The sequence below is a fragment of the Siniperca chuatsi genome, linkage group LG3, assembly GCF_020085105.1.
Source record: "Siniperca chuatsi isolate FFG_IHB_CAS linkage group LG3, ASM2008510v1, whole genome shotgun sequence".
Classification (NCBI taxonomy): Eukaryota; Metazoa; Chordata; class Actinopteri; order Centrarchiformes; family Sinipercidae; genus Siniperca; species Siniperca chuatsi.
In genome coordinates, this window is record NC_058044.1 from 25474714 (window position 1) to 25495238 (window position 20525).

At 41.4% G+C, this 20525-nt stretch overlaps 1 protein-coding gene across 4 annotated transcripts in view; it reads left to right on the plus strand.

Annotated features, from left to right (window-relative positions):
• Positions 1–20525, plus strand: part of myh11a (myosin, heavy chain 11a, smooth muscle) — a 29727-nt gene that overhangs the window by 5098 nt on the left and 4104 nt on the right. For 3 of the 4 annotated variants that reach the window (XM_044188463.1, XM_044188452.1, XM_044188483.1), the window contains exons 4-34: positions 4056–4083; positions 8267–8366; positions 8494–8520; positions 10758–10850; positions 11054–11117; positions 11510–11608; positions 11946–12089; positions 12216–12311; positions 12500–12618; positions 12758–12910; positions 13043–13216; positions 13383–13556; positions 13742–13856; positions 14365–14558; positions 15041–15162; positions 15284–15353; positions 15449–15609; positions 15867–15975; positions 16156–16287; positions 16519–16725; positions 16879–17016; positions 17136–17259; positions 17387–17558; positions 17766–17978; positions 18078–18222; positions 18369–18575; positions 18694–18798; positions 18964–19116; positions 19373–19621; positions 19854–20066; positions 20244–20456. In XM_044188463.1, coding sequence (XP_044044398.1) covers positions 4056–4083; positions 8267–8366; positions 8494–8520; positions 10758–10850; positions 11054–11117; positions 11510–11608; positions 11946–12089; positions 12216–12311; positions 12500–12618; positions 12758–12910; positions 13043–13216; positions 13383–13556; positions 13742–13856; positions 14365–14558; positions 15041–15162; positions 15284–15353; positions 15449–15609; positions 15867–15975; positions 16156–16287; positions 16519–16725; positions 16879–17016; positions 17136–17259; positions 17387–17558; positions 17766–17978; positions 18078–18222; positions 18369–18575; positions 18694–18798; positions 18964–19116; positions 19373–19621; positions 19854–20066; positions 20244–20456 — 4313 coding nt within the window. The remainder of the gene's footprint in view (positions 1–4055; positions 4084–8266; positions 8367–8493; positions 8521–10757; positions 10851–11053; positions 11118–11509; positions 11609–11945; positions 12090–12215; positions 12312–12499; positions 12619–12757; positions 12911–13042; positions 13217–13382; positions 13557–13741; positions 13857–14364; positions 14559–15040; positions 15163–15283; positions 15354–15448; positions 15610–15866; positions 15976–16155; positions 16288–16518; positions 16726–16878; positions 17017–17135; positions 17260–17386; positions 17559–17765; positions 17979–18077; positions 18223–18368; positions 18576–18693; positions 18799–18963; positions 19117–19372; positions 19622–19853; positions 20067–20243; positions 20457–20525) is intronic. The other variant, XM_044188473.1, reaches the window with a different exon arrangement.

Here is a 20525-nt window from a genome sequence, read left to right on the forward strand (position 1 = left end):
ATGCAGTTGCAAGCTGCTGGCCTCATATGTTTTCAAGTGATTTCTTACAAACTGGCGTGTTTGCTGCTAGCTTTAAGAGCTTGGTGTTGCTGAGCTATGATATCAGCTGTCAAAAGTCTCGCTTTTGTCTGGGTGATGACAGCTGGCCACACTTAGCTCTGTCATGTTGACAAAGTGGTTAGTAAAAACCACAACGCTGTCAGGCTGATTGTTTCAAATGCAGAACTGTGTTTATTTATATGTACAGTCCAAAATCAACCTTGTATCTCCACCTGTCTGCAGTAATTTCATTACAAAGTTGGTTACGGAGTATGAAAAAAAACGATCAAATCTAAAAGGGTGTTTTATGGCCTATTTGAGAGTCAGTGTCTTATGAGGTGATGATAGTGGCCTTGGCAGAGTCATGCTTACAGTAAATGGCTCTTGGATAACCCTGCAGTGGTACGACTTTAGAGCAGCTGGTTTCCCATAGAGTTTCGTGTGCTTCCAGGGGGTCATGCCCACTGGACTTCATGTTGACGTGAGGATGTTCTCTCAGTGGAGTTGACATCTGGATTGAGAGATGGGTGGAGGACAGTAAAACATTTCCTGTTTCAGCAGCCTCCGCTTCCTCATTCAAATCTGTATTTTTTTCTCTTTTAGTTAGTATAAATACCAAAAACTATTTCTTGTGCGAGAAATGAGTTTAAAGGCCCCATCAGACAGGTTTGAGATTGTACTTCTCTCCTTTGGTTTGATGAGTTTCCCAATGAAGCAGGATGTTTGGACAGGACTTACAGTAAAGTTAGGAAGTAATTGTTTAGAGAACTGGAAAGAAAATGGGATTATACAATCTTCCAAAACCATACCACCCAACCTCTCATGGCTGCAAAAACAGCTGCCAAAACTGATAGTGCAGTTGCTGCAGATGTCAAATACTCCAAAATCACTCTAAAATTGATGATCAAATTCTAGTGAATGTAAGAACCACATAAGAACACACAAGTTTGCTATTTTGTCAATTTTTCGACTTCAACCGTCCATCAATGATAACTTGTGTAATCACAGATAGATAGTTTAACTAAGCCTACTGTGAGCCTCATGCTGCCTCTCTAATCAAATGGACAGTACTAGTGGCGGCTGTGGCTTAGTGGGAGAGCGGGGTCGTCCACCAATCGGAAGGTCGAAGTGTGCTTGGGCAAGACACTGAACCCCAAATTGCTCCCGAGTTAGTTTCTTTGAACTGAAGAGCAGTTGGCAACAGTGTATGGCAGATGTGTGTGAATGGAGTGAATGTGATATGTAGTGTGAAGCGCTTTGAGTAGTCGGAAGACTAGAAAGGCAGCTATACAAGTACACTCCATTTACCACTAACTCATTTATGTCACTCAGTCAGGATGATATGGAGGATTTGACCAAAGAATAGCATGACCTCACTTTACTTAATTAGACAGCGCAGTTCCCTCTAGCATTTCATATGAATGTATTTCCTAGTTTGAGAAAAATACATTATTATGCACTCCACACTGATCATTGATCTAATACATTGGTTGTATTGTTGCTACCTATTGTACTAATGTTGGCACTTCCTGGTCATCTTAAGCATTTTAGCTACAACACACACAAGCTATGCAAGTGCCTTCAGATACACTATGAAAGCTAAACTTTGATCGGGTCCATTTGGTGGTCTCTTTAAGTTTATGTCTCTGTATTTTAAGGGAATTGATACCTTAACTGGTGCTGAAATGATATCGGACAAAAATCTGGAAGCTCCTAGAAATGACTGATGTGCAAAGAAAAAGCCTACGAAATGCAGCTGCAACAATATCCAGCTCTAATCTGTGGACAGATATACTACAACATCAGACTGAATGTTAAGATTATGTTCAGTTTGCTGCCATTATAAATATCCTAAATGTGTTTTGGGTCTTTGATAATGTGGATTAACGCTTAATGCTTTCTCTGACTTTAAGAATGCAACTGTCACTAACATGTGTACATTGGAGGATTTTAAGTTCCACCAGGCCGGTACACAGGAAATGATTGTGTTTACCGCTACAGCTATGGTGTGTAAACACAATGTCACAAGTCAGCAAGAAGGCGGATGATTGATTGGTGTTTGTGTGGGTGTTTGGATTACACTTCTTCAGCTCACCCCTGCAGAAGAATCCATACAGCTGCAGCATGGAGATTATGGGAGAATCACACACTTGTTACCACCCAGGACACTATGTGCACATGAAAAAGAGTGTGTTTTGATTTGCTGCATTTATTTCAGACTAAACAAATAAGACGTTTGCTTAGGCTCATAATATATGAAATGACAATTGATATTTAAACTCGTGGACCACCCATTCAGTTTTAAAATGTTAAATATGGCTTTAAACTGCTTTTATACAACAAAGACAATGAAGTCAGCAGCAAAAGCAATGACAGCATTGTCAGTTAATAAATTTAAAGGAAAAGATTAAGGCAAACTATAAAAGGGAGGTAATAAATACTTTTACCAAAAAAGGTGAGACTAAAACTGCACATCTATGAACCCCATTTCAGCCTTTATTATATAATATTGTGGCATGCAGAGAGTTGCATTAGTGGGAATTCCCATGAAGTAGTGACTAATAATGTACGATGTTCTACACTGAGTGCCATAGTATGAACAGTTCACATGTTAGAGTGGAAGTGGTGCGTAACTACAGCAAAATCCAGATAACTCTCCTTTGAAAGCTTTGAAACATTCTTCCTCCAGTCTTGGCTGAGATCCCATTTCTCCTAAATTGTGTCTCAGTCTTTGATGTCCAGGAGATAAAAATGTGACATTCCCGCAGGGAGTTTTCTGTCCCCTGAAATGTCTCACTGCGGCAGATGACTGATATGTTGTTTTCTGTGCTGCCAGTGTATTTACAGTGCCTGCCAGACAGGTGCAAAGACAATGACACTCCCATGTAATCAGATTTTGGGTTTTACTTTACATGACTGAATCAGTGTCACAAAAATATTCTTAATATTTTGCAGTGACAAAAAAAAACCTGTCTCTTCACTCGGAGTCTCTGGCGCAAGACTGAGTGTTGTTTTTGGATGTTTTACAAAAGCTCACAACTCTGGCCACCTCTCGCTCTCTCTCTTTCTCTCCATCTGCCTTAATTAGGAAGTGCAGAGAAGGAACAGGCTGCATTTTGTGTGTGTATGTAAGGAATGGAACCAGTGGAACAGCAGCCAAAGTCAGAGTCCAAACGGAGAAACAGCATCCATGCTAGTTTACAGTTCAGGGCAAGCTGTGCACTGTAACTGTGTGTGTGTGTGTGTGTGTGTGTGTGTGTGTGTGTGTGTGTGTGTGTGTGTGTGTGTATGTGTTTGTCCTGCGCACACACAGACAGTAAATCACAGTATGAAAATGATGACGCTGCACAAGAATTGTTGGGGAATGCTCCGTGTTGTTTCTTTGGATCATATTTGCAGTAGTGCTTCAAAGTGTCATTTACTGAGAGGTTTCATGTCGAAAACTGACAGCAAAGTTATGTTTTCTTTCAGCAGTACTCCCCATACTCCCCTAGGGGTGGTTTGTATTGACGGCTACAGTTACAAAATAGCCTTACATGGACTCACTGTATTCTCCCAGCAGTACTTTTGGAGACGGTATAATGACTCATTGCTCAGCACATGCAGAGTTGATTTTCATGGTTAAAAATCAGTAAAAAAGTATTTGTGGGAGTTACATGTTTCTTTAGGCACGAGGGAGCCTTCACAAATCTCTTGACTTGAACTGAGTCCCAGCTGGTGTCTTAAGTTTAACACTAGATTGATCTTTATTCCCGGTGAAAGGATGTGGTTTCACATGTGGTATGTACAGTAGTGTACTGAGCTATTGTGCATGACTGTACACATATCCTCCGGGCAAACATAGTGCTTGTAATAATGATAAAAAATTACACATTTGTACCTTGGTTATTGCAGATTTCTTTGGTTTACCACATAATTTTTATGCCTTTATAAGTGATCTGGACAATCACATACTTTATATTTGTGAATGAGTCATAAAATTTGTCTAACACTATAGTATTTCTTTGTTTCTACAGATCGCGAGGACCAGTCCATTCTTTGCACGTAAGTAAAAATCTGTCGTCTTTCCTTAACCTTTTTCCTAGACGTCACATTAATGTTAGAAGGAAAGCTGCATGTGTACATGTGTGTATGTGTGGAAGAACAGTTACATAATGCTTGTGTAAACACAGAGTTAAACAAATGAGATACCTCTCTGGTCTCTCAGCATCCAGCCTCAGCCAGCAAGAAATCATTCATAATGTAACTGTGATATTTTCTGAGGATGTTGCTGGCTGGATGCAGAAAGCTTTAGTTTGTTAGATTACGTTGCAGTGAATTGTGTTGTATTCAAATGGATCCAAACTGGAGGAGCGTTAATGCGTTAGTAGCAGTCCCAGAGGGCTGTGGCCTCGCTGTCCTCTCGGTCAGGAAGTATGCCCTGCATCCTGATGGTAGAACCAGATTAGATGTCCAAATGTTTGGGCTCCATTTTGTTTGTTTATTTTTTTAAACAAATTATTGAGAACTTTGACTGCGGCATCGGACATCCAGGGACAAACGACCTCCTTTTGTCTGGCAGTAACAGCCTAATCTTTGGACTGGCCTGAACTTGACTTTAATTCATAGAAAACAAAGTTATTTAACCATTTTGTATAAAGGTTGTATTTATGCCCAGGTCATTCAATTCAAATTTTGTGTATTCCCTACTTTTTCTAGGAACTATTGCTACTTAGGATGCTCTCTACAAACTAATTTTCCACTCTCACGTACTCCACATACCACTGGCTTGTGTTCTATGTTTATCTCTGTCCACTTTCACAAAAAATGTATTGCATGCTTACTTCATCAGAAGGATAACTTCATAGGGAGGATGTTGATGCACAAAATCAAACAAGTACAGATAGACCAAATATGAGTATCACTAATAAAACAGCACATATCATCGTGCACCCTAAATGGACCTGCAGTCTAATGTGTTCTTCTTCCACTGAGTCCACTACAGTCAATTAAATTGGCTGATTAGTGTCAAGGAGCTGGTACAGGTTAACATACAGATTGTAGTATTTCCTAGCATCTTTGCTGCTCAGCATCCAGTGGTCCCAGTAAAGGAAATGAAAGGAAGGGTTCTTCCCCCTCAAGGCTCCTTCTGCTCTAAACTGACATTACTGATGCCAGGATGCAGCAAATTCTTTGATCACATCAGACCATTTCCTCAACTATCAAGATTTCTTTATCAGAGGGCAACTTTGGAAAAGTTTGGTAGTATTTATCCCTGTCTGTGTGCAGGAAAGTAATGGTTTACAGTTCTGGTGTACAAGCAGTCGCGAACATGAAGATGACTGTGTGATGCTAACATGAGAAAACGTACATGAAGCATTATTTAAATCTGTTTAACGTGATAAACTGAAAGTGATATGATACAATAGAGCTGAAATGCAAACTCTGCTTCTCTGTGGAATATTAGTCAGGACCACACAGTCACTTTCAGTTTGAGCTACAGCTGGCCTCTGGAGCCATATATGGTAGAAATGTTTCTGGTGCGATACATGGAATGTCATGTATGACATTCTCCTCCTGCATGCGTGTGTGCACATGTGTTTAATTGTACTGTATGTTCTTTGGCAGTATTGTTTTTATAGCAATCCATCATAGAGGCCTTTCATCTTTATAGCATGAAGATCAGAAGTATTTAAGGGATTTCCTGTTTGAACTTCGCTTTTAAGGATTACATGCTTCTGTATAGATAGAAAAGTCAACACTTTTTCAGCTCTAACTAGATTAAGACGATCACAAATGCATGGTGGCCAAGCTGGCGGCAAGGCTGTTTTAATAATAATAATAATAGGTGGCAAATTATGACAAAATGCAGAGTAGGGATTTCTGCCATCCCTACACAAACCTCCAGCAACACTTGTTAAAGAGCAACTTTATTATGAAAGTAGCTCTTTTTTGACCTCTTCAAATTATGACATAATGGCATCATTATTACACAGTGACTAAAGGATAAACATACACATGCATATAAAGGAACGGAATAACAATACTACCAGCTTAAAACAACATCTTTTAAAAACTACTGGTTTCATTTCCAATATCTGACGTAAATCTCTCTTTAACCTGTTTATTTTTAATTTTCAGAGTAAATTATGTTAATAATGTATTCTGCTTGCAAAAAAAAAAAAACAAATTGCAGAAAACAAGACATATAGAATGAGGGCACAGTTTGGCCCCACACATACCAAAAAGAACCTAATGTAATAACACTAAAAAAATACACTTTCAAACATTTAGTAGAGAGCTGGACAATGTTTTATAAAGCAGTTATAAAATAGTTATGAAGGAATCTCCATAATTTAGCTTTCTTGTACAACACCACCACAAATTACAACATCAAAAAGATCACAGAATTTAAGTGACATGTAGCATACATTGCAGACCTTTTCTACTGGATTGCATTCGCTTTTGCAGGGGTTTGCATGTATTTTTGACTCACTGAGTGTATTCTGATGATTCTAGCAGTATATATTCCTCATAATTCCTCCACACAGTAGCAATAATTTGCCATGGGAAATAGCTGGGAGCCTACTAACCATTCTCGAGATGTTGACATTTCATCTCAACAGGGTCACCAGTTTCCTTGATCTAATATTTATTGTGTGTGTGTGTGTGTGTGTGTGTAAGACTGGACATAGTGGCAGGATGTTGCTGAAGAGTGCAGATTCACAACCTTTTCTGATCCTGCTGAGGGCCTGAACAAATCAAATGTATTAACTGAGGAATCCCCTTAATTTAGTGCTCTAGTCTGTGAGGATTTTCCTCAGGATACGTGGTTGTCTTGTTTACAACTGTTGTTCTCAACCTTGTGTGTAACCCTGTAAAACCCTTTTTAAAGCAAAAATTTCATAAAATCATAATAAAACATAGTAACACATCTGAATATTAACAATATGCTACCTCTGGCAAAATATGATAGCATTCATTCTATCCTTTCAAATGATCTTGTGATCGTTAGGGAACCCTGTACTTATAGTAAGCAGGACGTGCAGGAAGAGATAGTTTGACGAACCATCTGGAGGTAAAACTCATCAGAATTTATTCTGCACTAACAGTTCCCTACAGTAGGATCCTGGATGTCGTATGTCTTACTAAACCTGAAGAGGACAGAGTAATTAGATTCCTCCCAGGGCTGCCAAGCCCTAACACCGGGAGCTTCCCATGCCTTTTATGGACCCATATCTGAGGATGTGTCTGTGTGTTGGACTGCTGGCTGGTGGCTCTGGTATCGTTCAACGTTGTCTTTCTAAGTATCTAAGATCATTTTCTGGAAGTGGAATGTGTTCTTGCTTCTGTTTGAAAAAGTTTGAGTTATAAATTTCTTAATAAATACCAATACTAATAAATACTATCTTCATAAAGATAGTACATCTTTTACTTATCTTTTTTTTAGGTTTCTGACTAGTTTGAGGGTATCATATAACTCCCAATAACCTTGTAAATGTAATAAGAGGTTTCTTCCAGCTATATACTGCACACACTGATTTTGTTGCCATGGAGTGTCAGTGTTATTAGTTCTGCGCTGCTTACAGGCAGCCATTTATTTCAAAGAATAAATCAACATTTTGTGAGATACACTTATTTGCTTTCATACAGAGAGTTAGATGAGAAGAGTGATACCACACTCATGTCTGTACAGTAAATATGAAGCTTCAGCCAGCAGCCTGTTAGCTGAGCTTAGCATAAAGGCTGGAATCGGGGGGGGGGGGCTAGCCTGGCTCCAGCCTAATGGTTAAGGTGCATACCACCTTTGTTGCACGTCATACACCCCTCTCTCTCCCCATGTTTCCTGTCTATCCCTACACTGTCTACTATCAAATAAAGGCAGAAATGCCAAGAAAAATCTTCTGTTCCCCCTTGTTTTATTCATTAAAAGCTCTAAAGTAGGTGGAGAGGGTTCATTTTAAAATCACATTTTTCCCTAATAGGTATGGATTATGAACCTGATAGTTGGATCTGGGCATACAGGGATCAGTGTGTAGTAGGCAGACTGAACAATAACATTATGCTTTTTGTCAAACAAAGCTGGTGCAGTTTTCTCTGCTGCACATGATTTCCATTCAATTAAACCGGGTTATTGAACTGTGAACAGAGTACCTGTCAGTGCTACTTATCTTCTTGTTCTCTCTCATTCCCTTTCACTATCTCTCCTCTGCATCTTTTAATCCCCTTCTCACTTTTTCCTCTCTAGTGGAGAGTCTGGTGCTGGGAAGACGGAGAACACCAAGAAAGTCATCCAGTATCTGGCTGTTGTGGCCTCCTCACATAAAGGCAAGAAGGACAGCAGTGCCGTAAGTATCTGTGTAAAGACATTGTGTTGTATAAAAAGTTAGGTTCTGTCAGCCAGTTCCCTCACTCTTCAACATATGTAGGAAACTGTCCAGTTTAATCCTGTATATCGCCATTTCCTCCAAATAGCAACAATCAGGATCACAGTTTGCCTACGTGAGTAAAGGGGGATGCCTGGAGTGTGTTTTTGTGTGTGGTGTTTGTGTGTGTTCCTTCTTTAGGTTAGAAATAGTGCATGAAGAAAGTGTCACTGAGTTACTCGAAAATATCTTTTTCTGTTTGTAATTATTTTTCTTACACCAAGGGTCGAGATCCCAAATCTTACTGTTCTTGAGTTAGAAGGTGTTTACCCTAACATTCGTCATTTCTGTGTCTTACCCAACAAGAGCTGACTTAGACTGCATGACCATCATCATAGTACTGACTCGCAGTCACTCAAATGTTCAGTGAAGGACGTCTGGTGTTGCATACTCCTGAACTGGTTCATCATGTTGAGTTTTGTGTCATCTTATGAACACCCTCTCACTGCCAGCGGAGATGAGATCGGAGCCTCCCTGGCAGTGAAAGGGTCTCTCACAGATCAACGAGCACAGTTTGAGCATGCCCATCTCCTGTTCTTATCTATCAAACACAGACCTCCCCCTCTGCCCCTCCCTCCCCTCCCCTCCTCCTCATCCTTCCACCTGCCATTTGCCCTGAGGTGCAGCGTTGGCTGTCTTGACCTGTAAGCGTTTACTGGACCTTGTGGTTTGCACCATGTAGAGTTTCTAAAAAACACCCATGTCGCCAGATTGTATTGACTTTTCAACAACCTGAGTGGGCTAAAATGACCTCAGTCACCCTCTGTAAGCCTTGATCAAAAATTCTTTTTGAACAGCACTTCAGACAGGGTCATGCCTGAGTAAGATGGCGTCCCGGCTCCTGACTAGATGTTGATGGTTTGTGGTGTTGCTCTAGTGTTGATGTATGTGTCGGAAGGATTCATTTGTGGCTCAAAGCGATGCTTCCCTTCGCCACTGACCCCCACTCACCCTCAGGGTCTTTGCCCCAGAGGAAACCCTGGACAGTATGCTGTCCTCAGTAGGACTGAAGGCTCCCACAGACCTCGCCTGAACAGAAATAGCATTGGGTCGATCTCTTTTCTCTGCTCTCGCTGTCTCTCTTCCTCAGGCACTATTTTACACAACTGCTTACTGCTTAACTGCTCCTTGGCTATCTGCTTAAGTGTTTTATTTAACCTGTATCTTAAGAACAATCCTTCCCATCAGCTCTCATTTTTCTTGCCATTTTGCTGTGCTCTATTTCCCTTCTTCTTTTCTCTTCTTTCTTTGCCCCCAGTGACTGAACAAGACCCTCCTCTCTGCTCAGTCAGCTCTGAACTGCACCTCTTCAGCTGGTCTGTATCTTTCCTGTTTTTCCTTAAACATTTAAAAAAGATTGACTTTTGATGACTCTAATAGACTTTTTTTTTGTCAAATTACTGCCTTGTCTTTTGAAATTCATCATCCTGAGTAAGAACTCGAAAACAAGCTTGGTGAATACATGCAAAGTTAGCAAATGTCTGAACATGTCCATCATTAATCTTCATCATTGTTCTCACCTCACCATTGCTATTGTTATTTTTTATCACAGTATTGACACAAGTCGTGCCCTTCTCCTCTTCATGGCTTTAGCTTGTTTACAGGGGAGCTGAAGGGAGTGTTTTTAAGCGAGAGAGTATTTAAGGTAGAGATCTACAGCACCTGACCTTGATGCAAGGCTGACACAGACCCCTTTGATCAGGTGGATTAGCTCGATGCAGAGTGACGGGGTGTCTGCCCCATTTACCGACCATCACCCAGCTCCACCCACCAGTTTTCAGGCCCTGCAGTCATGCTGGAAGCAAATCGCAGCTGTTTGTGAATCAGAATCATTTTAATTTGCCGACACATTGAATACAAAGACTTTGGCAGGATTCGTCTGACCCAACATAACCTCACTCTTCCATCTGCCTCTCTGTTTCCACATCATCAACAGCAGCTTCTCCTCATTTGAACAATTTCTCTCAAAACTGATAGAGAAGTCTTCAGGTCATGTGTCTGCATTATGTAATATACTGAAGAAAGTCAAAGAAGATTAGTAAGGAATTATATTGTCATCTTACAGCTAGTTATATATTTACTCGTCAGGTTATTTATTGATGATCACTAAGGAGTTGATTTGATCATTTTTTTAGCCAATTAAGTCCTTCATCTTGTTGTTCACACATTAGTAATAATATTCTGATAAACCTCCCCCAACCCATACCCACCCCAAACCACTTCATCCCCACCGCTCACCGCCTACTGCACCCCACCTCCAGCCACCAATCAGTGTATTATAGTGATGTTTCTGTGTATCACTGTTGTCACTAGGGGGAGCTGGAGAAGCAGCTCCTGCAGGCCAATCCCATCCTGGAGGCCTTCGGAAATGCAAAGACCATCAAAAATGACAACTCCTCCCGATTTGTGAGTTTGCTCTTTTTTAGAAGTAGAAGTAGTTTTGATGTTTTGTTTCTGATGTGATATGATTCTTTAGGACTTCCTGCATCAATACATTTTTATTCAGATTACCAGACAACGTTTTTTTTTTTATAATTTATATTTTGTGCATGTTTTGTTAATTACACCATTTCATCCTGTAACATTTTCTTTCCTTGTCTCTCTCACAGGGTAAATTCATCCGTATCAACTTTGATGTGACCGGCTACATTGTCGGAGCCAATATTGAGACTTGTATCCTGTCTGTGTGGGTTTGTCTTGCTCTGGGAAAACAGCTTTTGATAGGGCAAAAAGGCACATTTATTAGGGAAATTCTAAGGCCTTAAAGAAGGTGGATATCTCATATTTAGTATCAATTCAGTATTACTTGTAATCCAATATGTGTGTTTAGATACATAATTCAAAGTTGTATTATGTACCACATTTTAAAAAGGTGACGCCTGCAGATTATTATTCTTATTTATTTGTCTTATTCACATAATAGAAGTTACAGAGAGGGAAGCAGATTAGACAAAAAAAATGGCATTGAACTTGGACTTTCATATGGGGCTGAACAGAGGTTTATATGCTAAACCCTCGTCAGAGCACAGAGTGCGTATTTATTCTTTAACAGCTGAAACTCTCAGACCTGCTGGAGAAGTCTCGCTGTATCAGACAAGCAAAGACAGAAAGAGCTTTTCACATCTTCTACTACATGATTGCCGGTGCCAAGGACAAACTGCGTGGTGAGTTAAAATATACTACTTTTCTCTCCTCCATAATCTCAATAATATTACATCCTGCTGAACAGTTACTGCAGGTTCATTGACACATCTGTTGTACACCATCACTGTCATGTGAAGGTCTCACATTTCTCAAATCAAAACTTATGAAAGAGAAAACCATGATAATTAAGTTAAAGCTGATAAAACGAGCTCTGTGCGATGCTCACCAATATTGGTATTCTCTGGCAGCTCAGACAGATGACAGATTCACAAAAAGTTAATCAGTCATTCAGAGAATACTCACCAGAACTCTGATGAAAAGTCACCAGCTGTTTACCGTTGTGTGTTATATTTTCAGAGGAGCTTCTTCTGGAGCCCTTCAGTAATTACCGCTTCCTGAGTTCGGGCCACGTTCAGATCACCGGCCAGCAAGACGATGAGATGTACGAAGAGACCATGGAGGCCATGAGGATCATGGGCCTGAGCGACGAGGAGAGAATCGGTACCAGTGATAACTCTGATCTTAACTCTGCTTGGTCGACAGCGGGATAGGGTGCTTGGAGTGGGATTAAGTAAGGTGCCACTGCTGTTTCTCTGTGATGCTAACTGTCATATCCCTGTGTTTCAGATATCCTGAAGGTGTGCTCCACAGTCATGCAGCTGGGAAACATTGAGTTCAAGAAAGAGAGGAACCAGGAGCAGGCCACTATGCCAGACAACACTGGTTAGACATCACAGCTTTTCACTATTAGAAACTTGTTACCATGTGGTTATCAACTTTTACCAATTTCACAATATAAAATTCAATTCATTTTTTTTCTACAGCAGTGAAAAAAAAACTATAGATGTACAAAAAAAAGAAAACACATACTTGTGTTAAGTGTACCAACATATTTCTTCTTCTCTCTCTAGCGGCCCAGAAGGTGTGTCACCTGCAGGGCATCAATGTGACAGACTTTACCCGAGCCATCCTCACCCCTCGAATCAAAGTGGGCAGAGAGGTGGTGCAGAAGGCTCAGACAAAAGAGCAGGTACTACAGGGAGTGCACCGTGTGAAACCATATGAACAATAAAACAAATACTGCATTTAGTGAACACTTCCCAAATCTGTCATCTGAGTTTAAATCAACTCTGAGCTCTCATCAGATATTTTCTGTGTGTATTTATTAGGCTGACTTTGCTATTGAAGCCCTGGCTAAAGCTGTGTTTGAGCGACTGTTCCGCTGGATCCTGGCCCGAGTCAACAAAGCCCTGGACAAGACCAAACGCCAGGGAGCCTCCTTCCTGGGAATCCTCGACATTGCCGGTTTTGAGATCTTTGAGGTATGAATATGTTGATTACTGATGAGACAGAAACCAGTAAGCTGTTGTGTAGCTTATTAAACACAAAAAAACACAAACATTTTCATGCAGGATACTGTATGCATCTTCAGTTCTGTTTCTTGGTTGTTGCAGGACAACTCCTTTGAGCAGCTGTGCATCAACTACACCAATGAGAAGCTGCAGCAGCTCTTCAACCACACCATGTTCATCCTGGAGCAGGAGGAATACCAGAGGGAGGGCATCGAGTGGAACTTCATCGACTTCGGACTCGACCTGCAGCCCTGCATTGAGCTCATCGAGAGACCGGTGAGTGGCCATGACACAATAAAAGCACAATGTCATTTAAATCCACTTCATTCATAGGACAAGCCAAGTAAGTTCACCTGCCTAGCACAGATATTTTGTGATTTAGTATGATGTGTCTTAATTCAAATTTTGGTCAAACTTAGTAATGACTGCATATTCTCTGCAGAACAACCCTCCAGGCATCCTGGCCCTGCTGGATGAAGAGTGCTGGTTCCCCAAAGCCACAGATGTCTCTTTTGTGGAGAAACTCATGAACACACAAGGGAACCATATGAAATTCGCCAAACCTAAACAGCTCAAAGACAAGACAGAGTTTTCTCTTTTTCATTATGCTGGGAGGGTAAGTATGAGGGGATGTGTATAATATGATGAAAGCATGATATGGTATCCCCTGTTGAGGACAGAAAATTCTTTTACTCTCATGTTAGCTATAATTTAGGTAACATGATTCAAAACAATATTGCTGTGATGATTGCTGAAAAATGTTTCAGTGAAGCTTAAATAGCACTGATGTTCTGTTTGTAGGTGGACTATAACGCCACATCCTGGTTGACAAAGAACATGGACCCTCTAAATGACAATGTCACAGCGCTGCTCAGCAGCTCCTCCAGCCAGTTCGTGCAAGACCTCTGGAAAGATAGTGAGATGTTACCAACAATGGGTCACATTTATATATAAAGGATTTATCAATGAGGATCAGTTGCAACCCATTTGAATATAATTTCGACTTGCATAGGAAACATGTTAACATACTAAATTAAGGTTTTCAGTGCAGTGATATTAATAACTTTGGATAACTAATACACCGCTACAGCAAGTAAGCATTACAGCTGGTGTTCAAATGAAATGTGCATACATCTCATGTTGGAGTTATAACCTCTAGTGATAGTATCACAAAAAACAACACAGTGGTAGAGTGGTACACTGCACCCATTTTCATCTGGATTCTCTCATTTTTCTACAAACAAAACATTGTGCAATCACTTTAATTTGAAACATTCTATATTTCATTTGCAGGAAAATTGTACATGTATGGGCTTTAAATTTACAATAGGAACCAAACACATTAGATCCAGCACACTTGGACCATTTTAAGCTGAGTGAACACAGTTTTTCATATTAACACAATGATGTGTTGTCTGTTACAGCGGACAGAGTGGTGGGTCTTGACACAATAGCCAAGATGTCAGACAGCTCCATGCCGAGTGCCTCAAAGACCAAGAAGGGAATGTTCCGTACGGTGGGACAGCTCTACAAGGAGTCTCTGGCCAAACTTATGACCACACTGCACAACACCCAGCCCAACTTCGTCAGATGCATCATCCCCAACCACGAGAAGAGGGTAAAGAAAAGTGCAGAGTCATTAAGACTAGTGTCTCTTATAGCAAAGTTCCTTTCAAGATGCAGATTATTTGACACTGTGAGGATAAAATAACTTATTTGACCAGTCATATTGATTTAGTGGAGGGTAGCTGTCGCCAGTCTAAATGTGTTGACCTCTGTGGTAGACTGGTGATCTGTCCAGGGTGCACTTAGTCTCTCCAGCTCCCTGTAAACCAGATGGATAACCGATTCAGATTTAGATGTATGTTTTGAAAGAAATAAAAGAAAATCCAGCACTTTATTCTGTTGCCTTATGGCACAGTCACTCTGATATTTGCTTTTCTTTAACATGGACAGTATATACTCCTGAAGACATAACATAAATTATATAACATAAAAACAAATATCCACATAATACAGTAACCATTCAGTATTGCATGATATATGTGTATTTCCTTCATAAAAAACAGTGTAAGAAAATTAAAATCCTGTTCTCCTCAGGCAGGGAAGCTGGATGCTCACCTGGTCCTGGAGCAGCTGAGGTGTAACGGTGTGTTGGAGGGGATCAGAATCTGCCGACAAGGATTTCCCAACAGAATCGTTTTCCAGGAGTTCCGCCAGCGGTGAGTGGGATCTGAGGAGACTCACTAACTTACTTAGAGAGTACTAGAGTTTATAATATTTCTGTGAACCTTTCTCACCATACTAAGCATGACATCTCTCTGTCTCTTTCCTGTCTGATAGCTATGAGATCCTGGCTGCTAACGCTATCCCCAAAGGTTTCATGGATGGCAAACAAGCCTGCTGCCTCATGGTAAAAACACAAGTTTAAAATTCCCATCCACGATAATTGAAATTTTCATACCCTGTGTGAGCCTCCTTTTTCTCACTGATCTCCTGTCTGTGCAGATCAAGCATCTGGACCTGGACCCCAACCTGTACAGGATCGGACAGAGTAAGATCTTCTTCCGCACAGGAGTGCTGGCCCAGCTGGAGGAGGAGAGAGATCTGAAGATCACTGTGGTCATCATCGCTTTCCAGGCCCAGGCGAGAGGCTTCCTGGCCAGAAAGTATGAATATACAAGCATAACCTCACATACTTCACCCTCTAATAATTTGTGTTGTCTATGTTACACTGTTCACAAGTTCAGTATATCTAATAATATGTCGTCTTTCAGGCAGTATTTTAGCCCTTTTTATTTAACAGTAGAGGGAGGCTTTCATACCTTTTTTGTACTTAAAAAAATTGTAATTGCTATAAATTTGAAAATAGAACACTTTGCTTTATATTATACATGATATATTGGTTTCACTGTTATTTTTAAAGGGCATTTGCCAAGAGACAACAGCAACTCACAGCCATGAAAGTGATCCAGAGGAACTGTGCTGCCTACCTCAAACTAAGGAACTGGCAGTGGTGGAGGCTCTTCACAAAGGTCAGCTAATCATTCTGCATAGTAATGCAACAAAATCACAGTACAACCTTGTATTTTAGGCTTTTCTAATATTTTTAATTTAGTCTTGGAATGAATACTTCATGTACTTTTGTAAATTACAAACTTAGCCTTACATTGCCTTTACCCTCATTTTATAAATGTGATCCTCCTGAACCACAGGTCAAGCCTCTGCTGCAAGTGACCCGACAGGAGGAGGAGATGAGTCTGAAGGACGAAGAGCTGCAGAAAGCCAAAGATGTTGCTTTAAAGGTTGAAGCTGAGCTGAAGGAGATCACCTTGAAACACACATCGGTAAAAGACAAAATTTGCTACAATGACACAAACACATTTCTAAACTTTCTTTTGCTTTCACTTGATGTCACAGCCATTTAAAACTGTGTCGAACTTCCCATTAATGCCCCTTTTCAGTGGTTATTTAATACATGAGGGAAACCAAGCCAATAAGAATACGTTTGTGTTAAAGGTCTACCAGAAATCAGACAATGAAGCTGAGCCCAATTTTTTCTTCTCTGTCTGCTTCAGGTTTTGGAGGAGAGGAATGCACTGCAGGAGCAGCTTCAAGCAGAGACAGAGCTGTATGCCGAGGCTGAGGAGATGAGGGTTCGTTTGGCGGCTAAAAAGCAGGAGCTGGAAGAGATCCTCCATGAGATGGAGGCAAGACTGGATGAAGAGGAAGAACGTGCTCAGGCGCTGTTAGTGGATAAGAAGAAGATGCAACAGCAGATGCAGGTCTACACATCAGTTTCTTGTTCATAAGTTGTTTCTTGTTGCTGTTGTATAGATAAGGAGCTTCACCTCGCATATTTCCACGCTCAGCTATGTACGCTCTGATAATGTGATGAAATAGCAGCAGAAACTGAAGCTACAGCATTCTTCATGTAGGAATTGGAAGAACATTTGGAGGAGGAGGAAGATGCCCGCCAAAAGCTGCAGCTGGAGAAGGTTACCTGTGAGGGGAAGATCAAAAAGCTGGAGGATGACATCCTGGTGATGGAGGACCACAACAACAAGCTGCTGAAGGTAAGTATCGACAAACAGTAGTTATCAGAGAGGCCCTTATATCACTTATTAAGAGAGTCACAGTATCGAAAGAAGAAAGTAGATTTTGGCAAATAGATAACCTATTTGGTGTTTTGTAGGAGAGGAAGCTGATGGAGGAGAGGATTGCTGACTTCAGTAGCAACCTGGCAGAGGAAGAGGAGAAGTCAAAGAACCTCACCAAGCTAAAAAATAAACATGAGTCCATGATCTCTGAACTAGAGGGTAATCATCTGTTATGAATTGCCATGCATTAACACCCTCAAAACCATTACTGATGTCACAATCGGAGCCATACTCATAGTTCGGAAAAACATTCATGCTAATTGTTATCTCTCTGCTGTACTTATAGTCCGCTTGAAAAAGGAAGAGAAGAGTCGACAGGAGCTGGATAAGGCTAAGCGTAAGTTGGAAGCAGAGTCGAATGACCTGCAAGAGCAGATAGCCGACCTGCAGGCCCAGATCGCTGACCTCAAAGCCCAGCTTGCAAAGAAGGAGGAGGAGTTACAGAACGCCTTGGCCAGGTAAAGTCCTCAGAAGTTACAAAAATAGTACCCATTTACAGATTTAATCATTAATACACCTGAATCTACAAATCCCAGTAACTCAACACTTCATCTGAGGCAGAGTAAGACCTCCTGTGTGCCACATCAACTTTTAACTTCTTGGATGCTATTTCTATCATTTCTACCATGCAAATATCCTCCTCGATGCACACTTCTTCCTCTCAGGTTAGAAGATGAGACAGCTCAGAAGAACAACGCGCTGAAGAAGATCAGGGAGCTGGAGGGACACATATCGGACCTGCAAGAGGACCTCGACTCTGAGCGGGCGGCTAGAAACAAGGCAGAGAAGATCAAACGAGACCTCGGGGAAGAGCTGGAGGCCCTCAAGTCTGAGCTAGAGGACACCTTGGACACCACTGCCACACAGCAGGAACTAAGGTCCGTCACACAATAGTGACATATACAAATATGTATTCAAAGGGATTTTATAAAGCTGTAAGACAGAGGTGTTAGCATCTGCATGATCCATCCATCCAGGGCCAAACGTGAGCAGGAGGTGAACCTGCTGAAGAGAGCCATCGAGGACGAGAACCGGACCCATGAGGCCCAGATACAGGAGATGAGACAGAAACACACCCAGGCTACGGAGGAGCTCACAGAGCAGCTGGAGCAGTCCAAACGAGTAGGCCTGCATCATTTCATACAGTGTTATAAATACTCAGGTTTAGCTTGTTTATTTAAATTAATACTATTTCTGAACGGCAAACTTCCCTTTTTTTCTTTCTAATACACAGGATGTTTATCTTGTATTTTCTCTCTTCTGCTCAGGTGAAGTCAAACCTGGAGAAGGCTAAACAAGCTCTGGAGAAGGAGACGTCAGAATTAACCATAGAGGTGCGCTCACTCGTCCAGGCCAAACAAGACGGAGAGCACAAGAGGAAGAAGTTGGAAGGCCAGGTGGCAGATCTGCAGTCACGCTTCAACGACAGTGAGAAGCAGAAGGCCGAGCTGGGAGAGCGCTGCTCTAAGATCACTGTAAATGACTCAGTAGTTACAGTAATACTGTACATTTAAAAAAGTGTACATTTTTAAAAGCTACCACACTGATATGCTGAAAATTAGTCCCAGAAACCTCATCTTTGTCTTCATACAGGTTGAACTGGAGAGTGTGACAAACCTACTGAATGAAGCAGAGGGCAAGAACATCAAACTGAGCAAAGATGTTACCAGCCTTACCTCCCAACTCCAAGACTCACAGGTAACTGGACTTTTAGCAGAAATTTTAGAGCTCAAACACCGTTTGTTATAACACCAATACAGTCTACATATAACCTTTTCTGTGACAATTAAATATGCTACATAAGGCTTGCTGACAATAGGTCAGAATGACAGCATTGACCTTTGACCTGGTGTGCTGCTTCAGGAACTGCTGGCTGAGGAGACACGTCAGAAACTGCAGTTCTCTACAAAGCTGCGGCAAGCAGAAGACGACAAGAATAGCCTGCAGGAGCAGCTTGAAGAGGAGATGGAGGCCAAGAGGAACGTGGAGAGACACGTGTCCACCCTCAACATCCAGGTCAGAGTTGACACTAGGGGTCGGGTCGCTAATTTACAGGTTAATCTACAAGTTGGTGGTGAAATCATATAGAAAAGGTCATAGAAAAAAGTAAGTAAGACGTCAGAGAGAGATTTCAGTGACATTTTACTGTAGGTGAGATAGAAGTGGGGGGTCTTAAGAAGTTATCATAGACAGTTGGAGGATGAACAAACCTCAAAAGGTAGATTATTGTCTTCATAATTAGTGCCTCAACAAAGTCTTCTTTAATCCACAGTTGTCAGATTCGAAGAAGAAGCTAGAGGAAATGACAGGAAACATCGAGTTGCTGGAGGAAGGTAAGAAACGTCTGCAGAGAGATTTGGAGGCAGCAAACACCCAGTTTGAGGAGAAAGCCTCTGCGTATGACAAGTTGGAGAAGACCAAAAACCGTCTGCAGCAGGAGCTTGAGGACACGCTAATGGACCTGGATAACCAGAGACAGAATGTGTCCAACCTTGAGAAGAAGCAGAAGAAGTTTGACCAGGTCAGTTATGTAAAGGAAACTGGTAACACTAACAGATAACTGCCATAATAATTCACTCTCTCTATACAACATTTAAAAAAAGAAAGACTACTTAATTACACATTAAAACGTTAAAATTACTATAATTATTATTACCTAAAAAAGTAATCTGCTGCACTACTGGTTACAGTACTTTGGCATTACACCCATTATCCAACATTATCCATGGTTTTCTGTCCGCTCTGGTCTCCAGATGCTGGCCGAGGAGAAGAGCATCTCCAGTAAATATGCAGATGAGAGAGACCGTGCTGAAGCCGAGGCCAGAGAGAAGGAGACCAAGGCTCTGTCCCTGGCGAGAGCTCTGGACGAGGCCCAGGATTCCAGAGAGGAGCTGGAGAGAGCCAACAAGGCCCTGAGGATGGAGATGGAGGACCTGATCAGCTCCAAGGATGATGTGGGAAAAAATGTTAGTACTGGAACATCGTTTCATTCACAACATCACTGAATGCATCACACATGAGACTGTTATGACTGGACTGAACAGTAGATTGTCAGGCTGAGAGTCCATGGTTTGACTGGTCTCAGTTCTTTATGCTTTTTACACCAAAATATAGAAGTTAATTTGGCAATATATTGATGGCAGGTCCACGAGCTGGAGAAGTCCAAGCGAGGCCTGGAGGCCCAGGTGGAAGAGATGAAGACCCAGCTGGAGGAGCTAGAGGACGAGCTGCAGGCGGCTGAGGATGCCAAGCTTCGTCTGGAGGTCAACATGCAGGCCCTGAAGGCCCAGTTCGAGAGGGACCTCCAGGGACGAGATGAGATGGGAGAGGAGAAGAAGAGACAGCTTGTCAAGCAGGTATAGAGACATAAAACATCTCTTTCTCCAAATGATCTCATCCACCATCAGAGAATGTCACACCAGCTG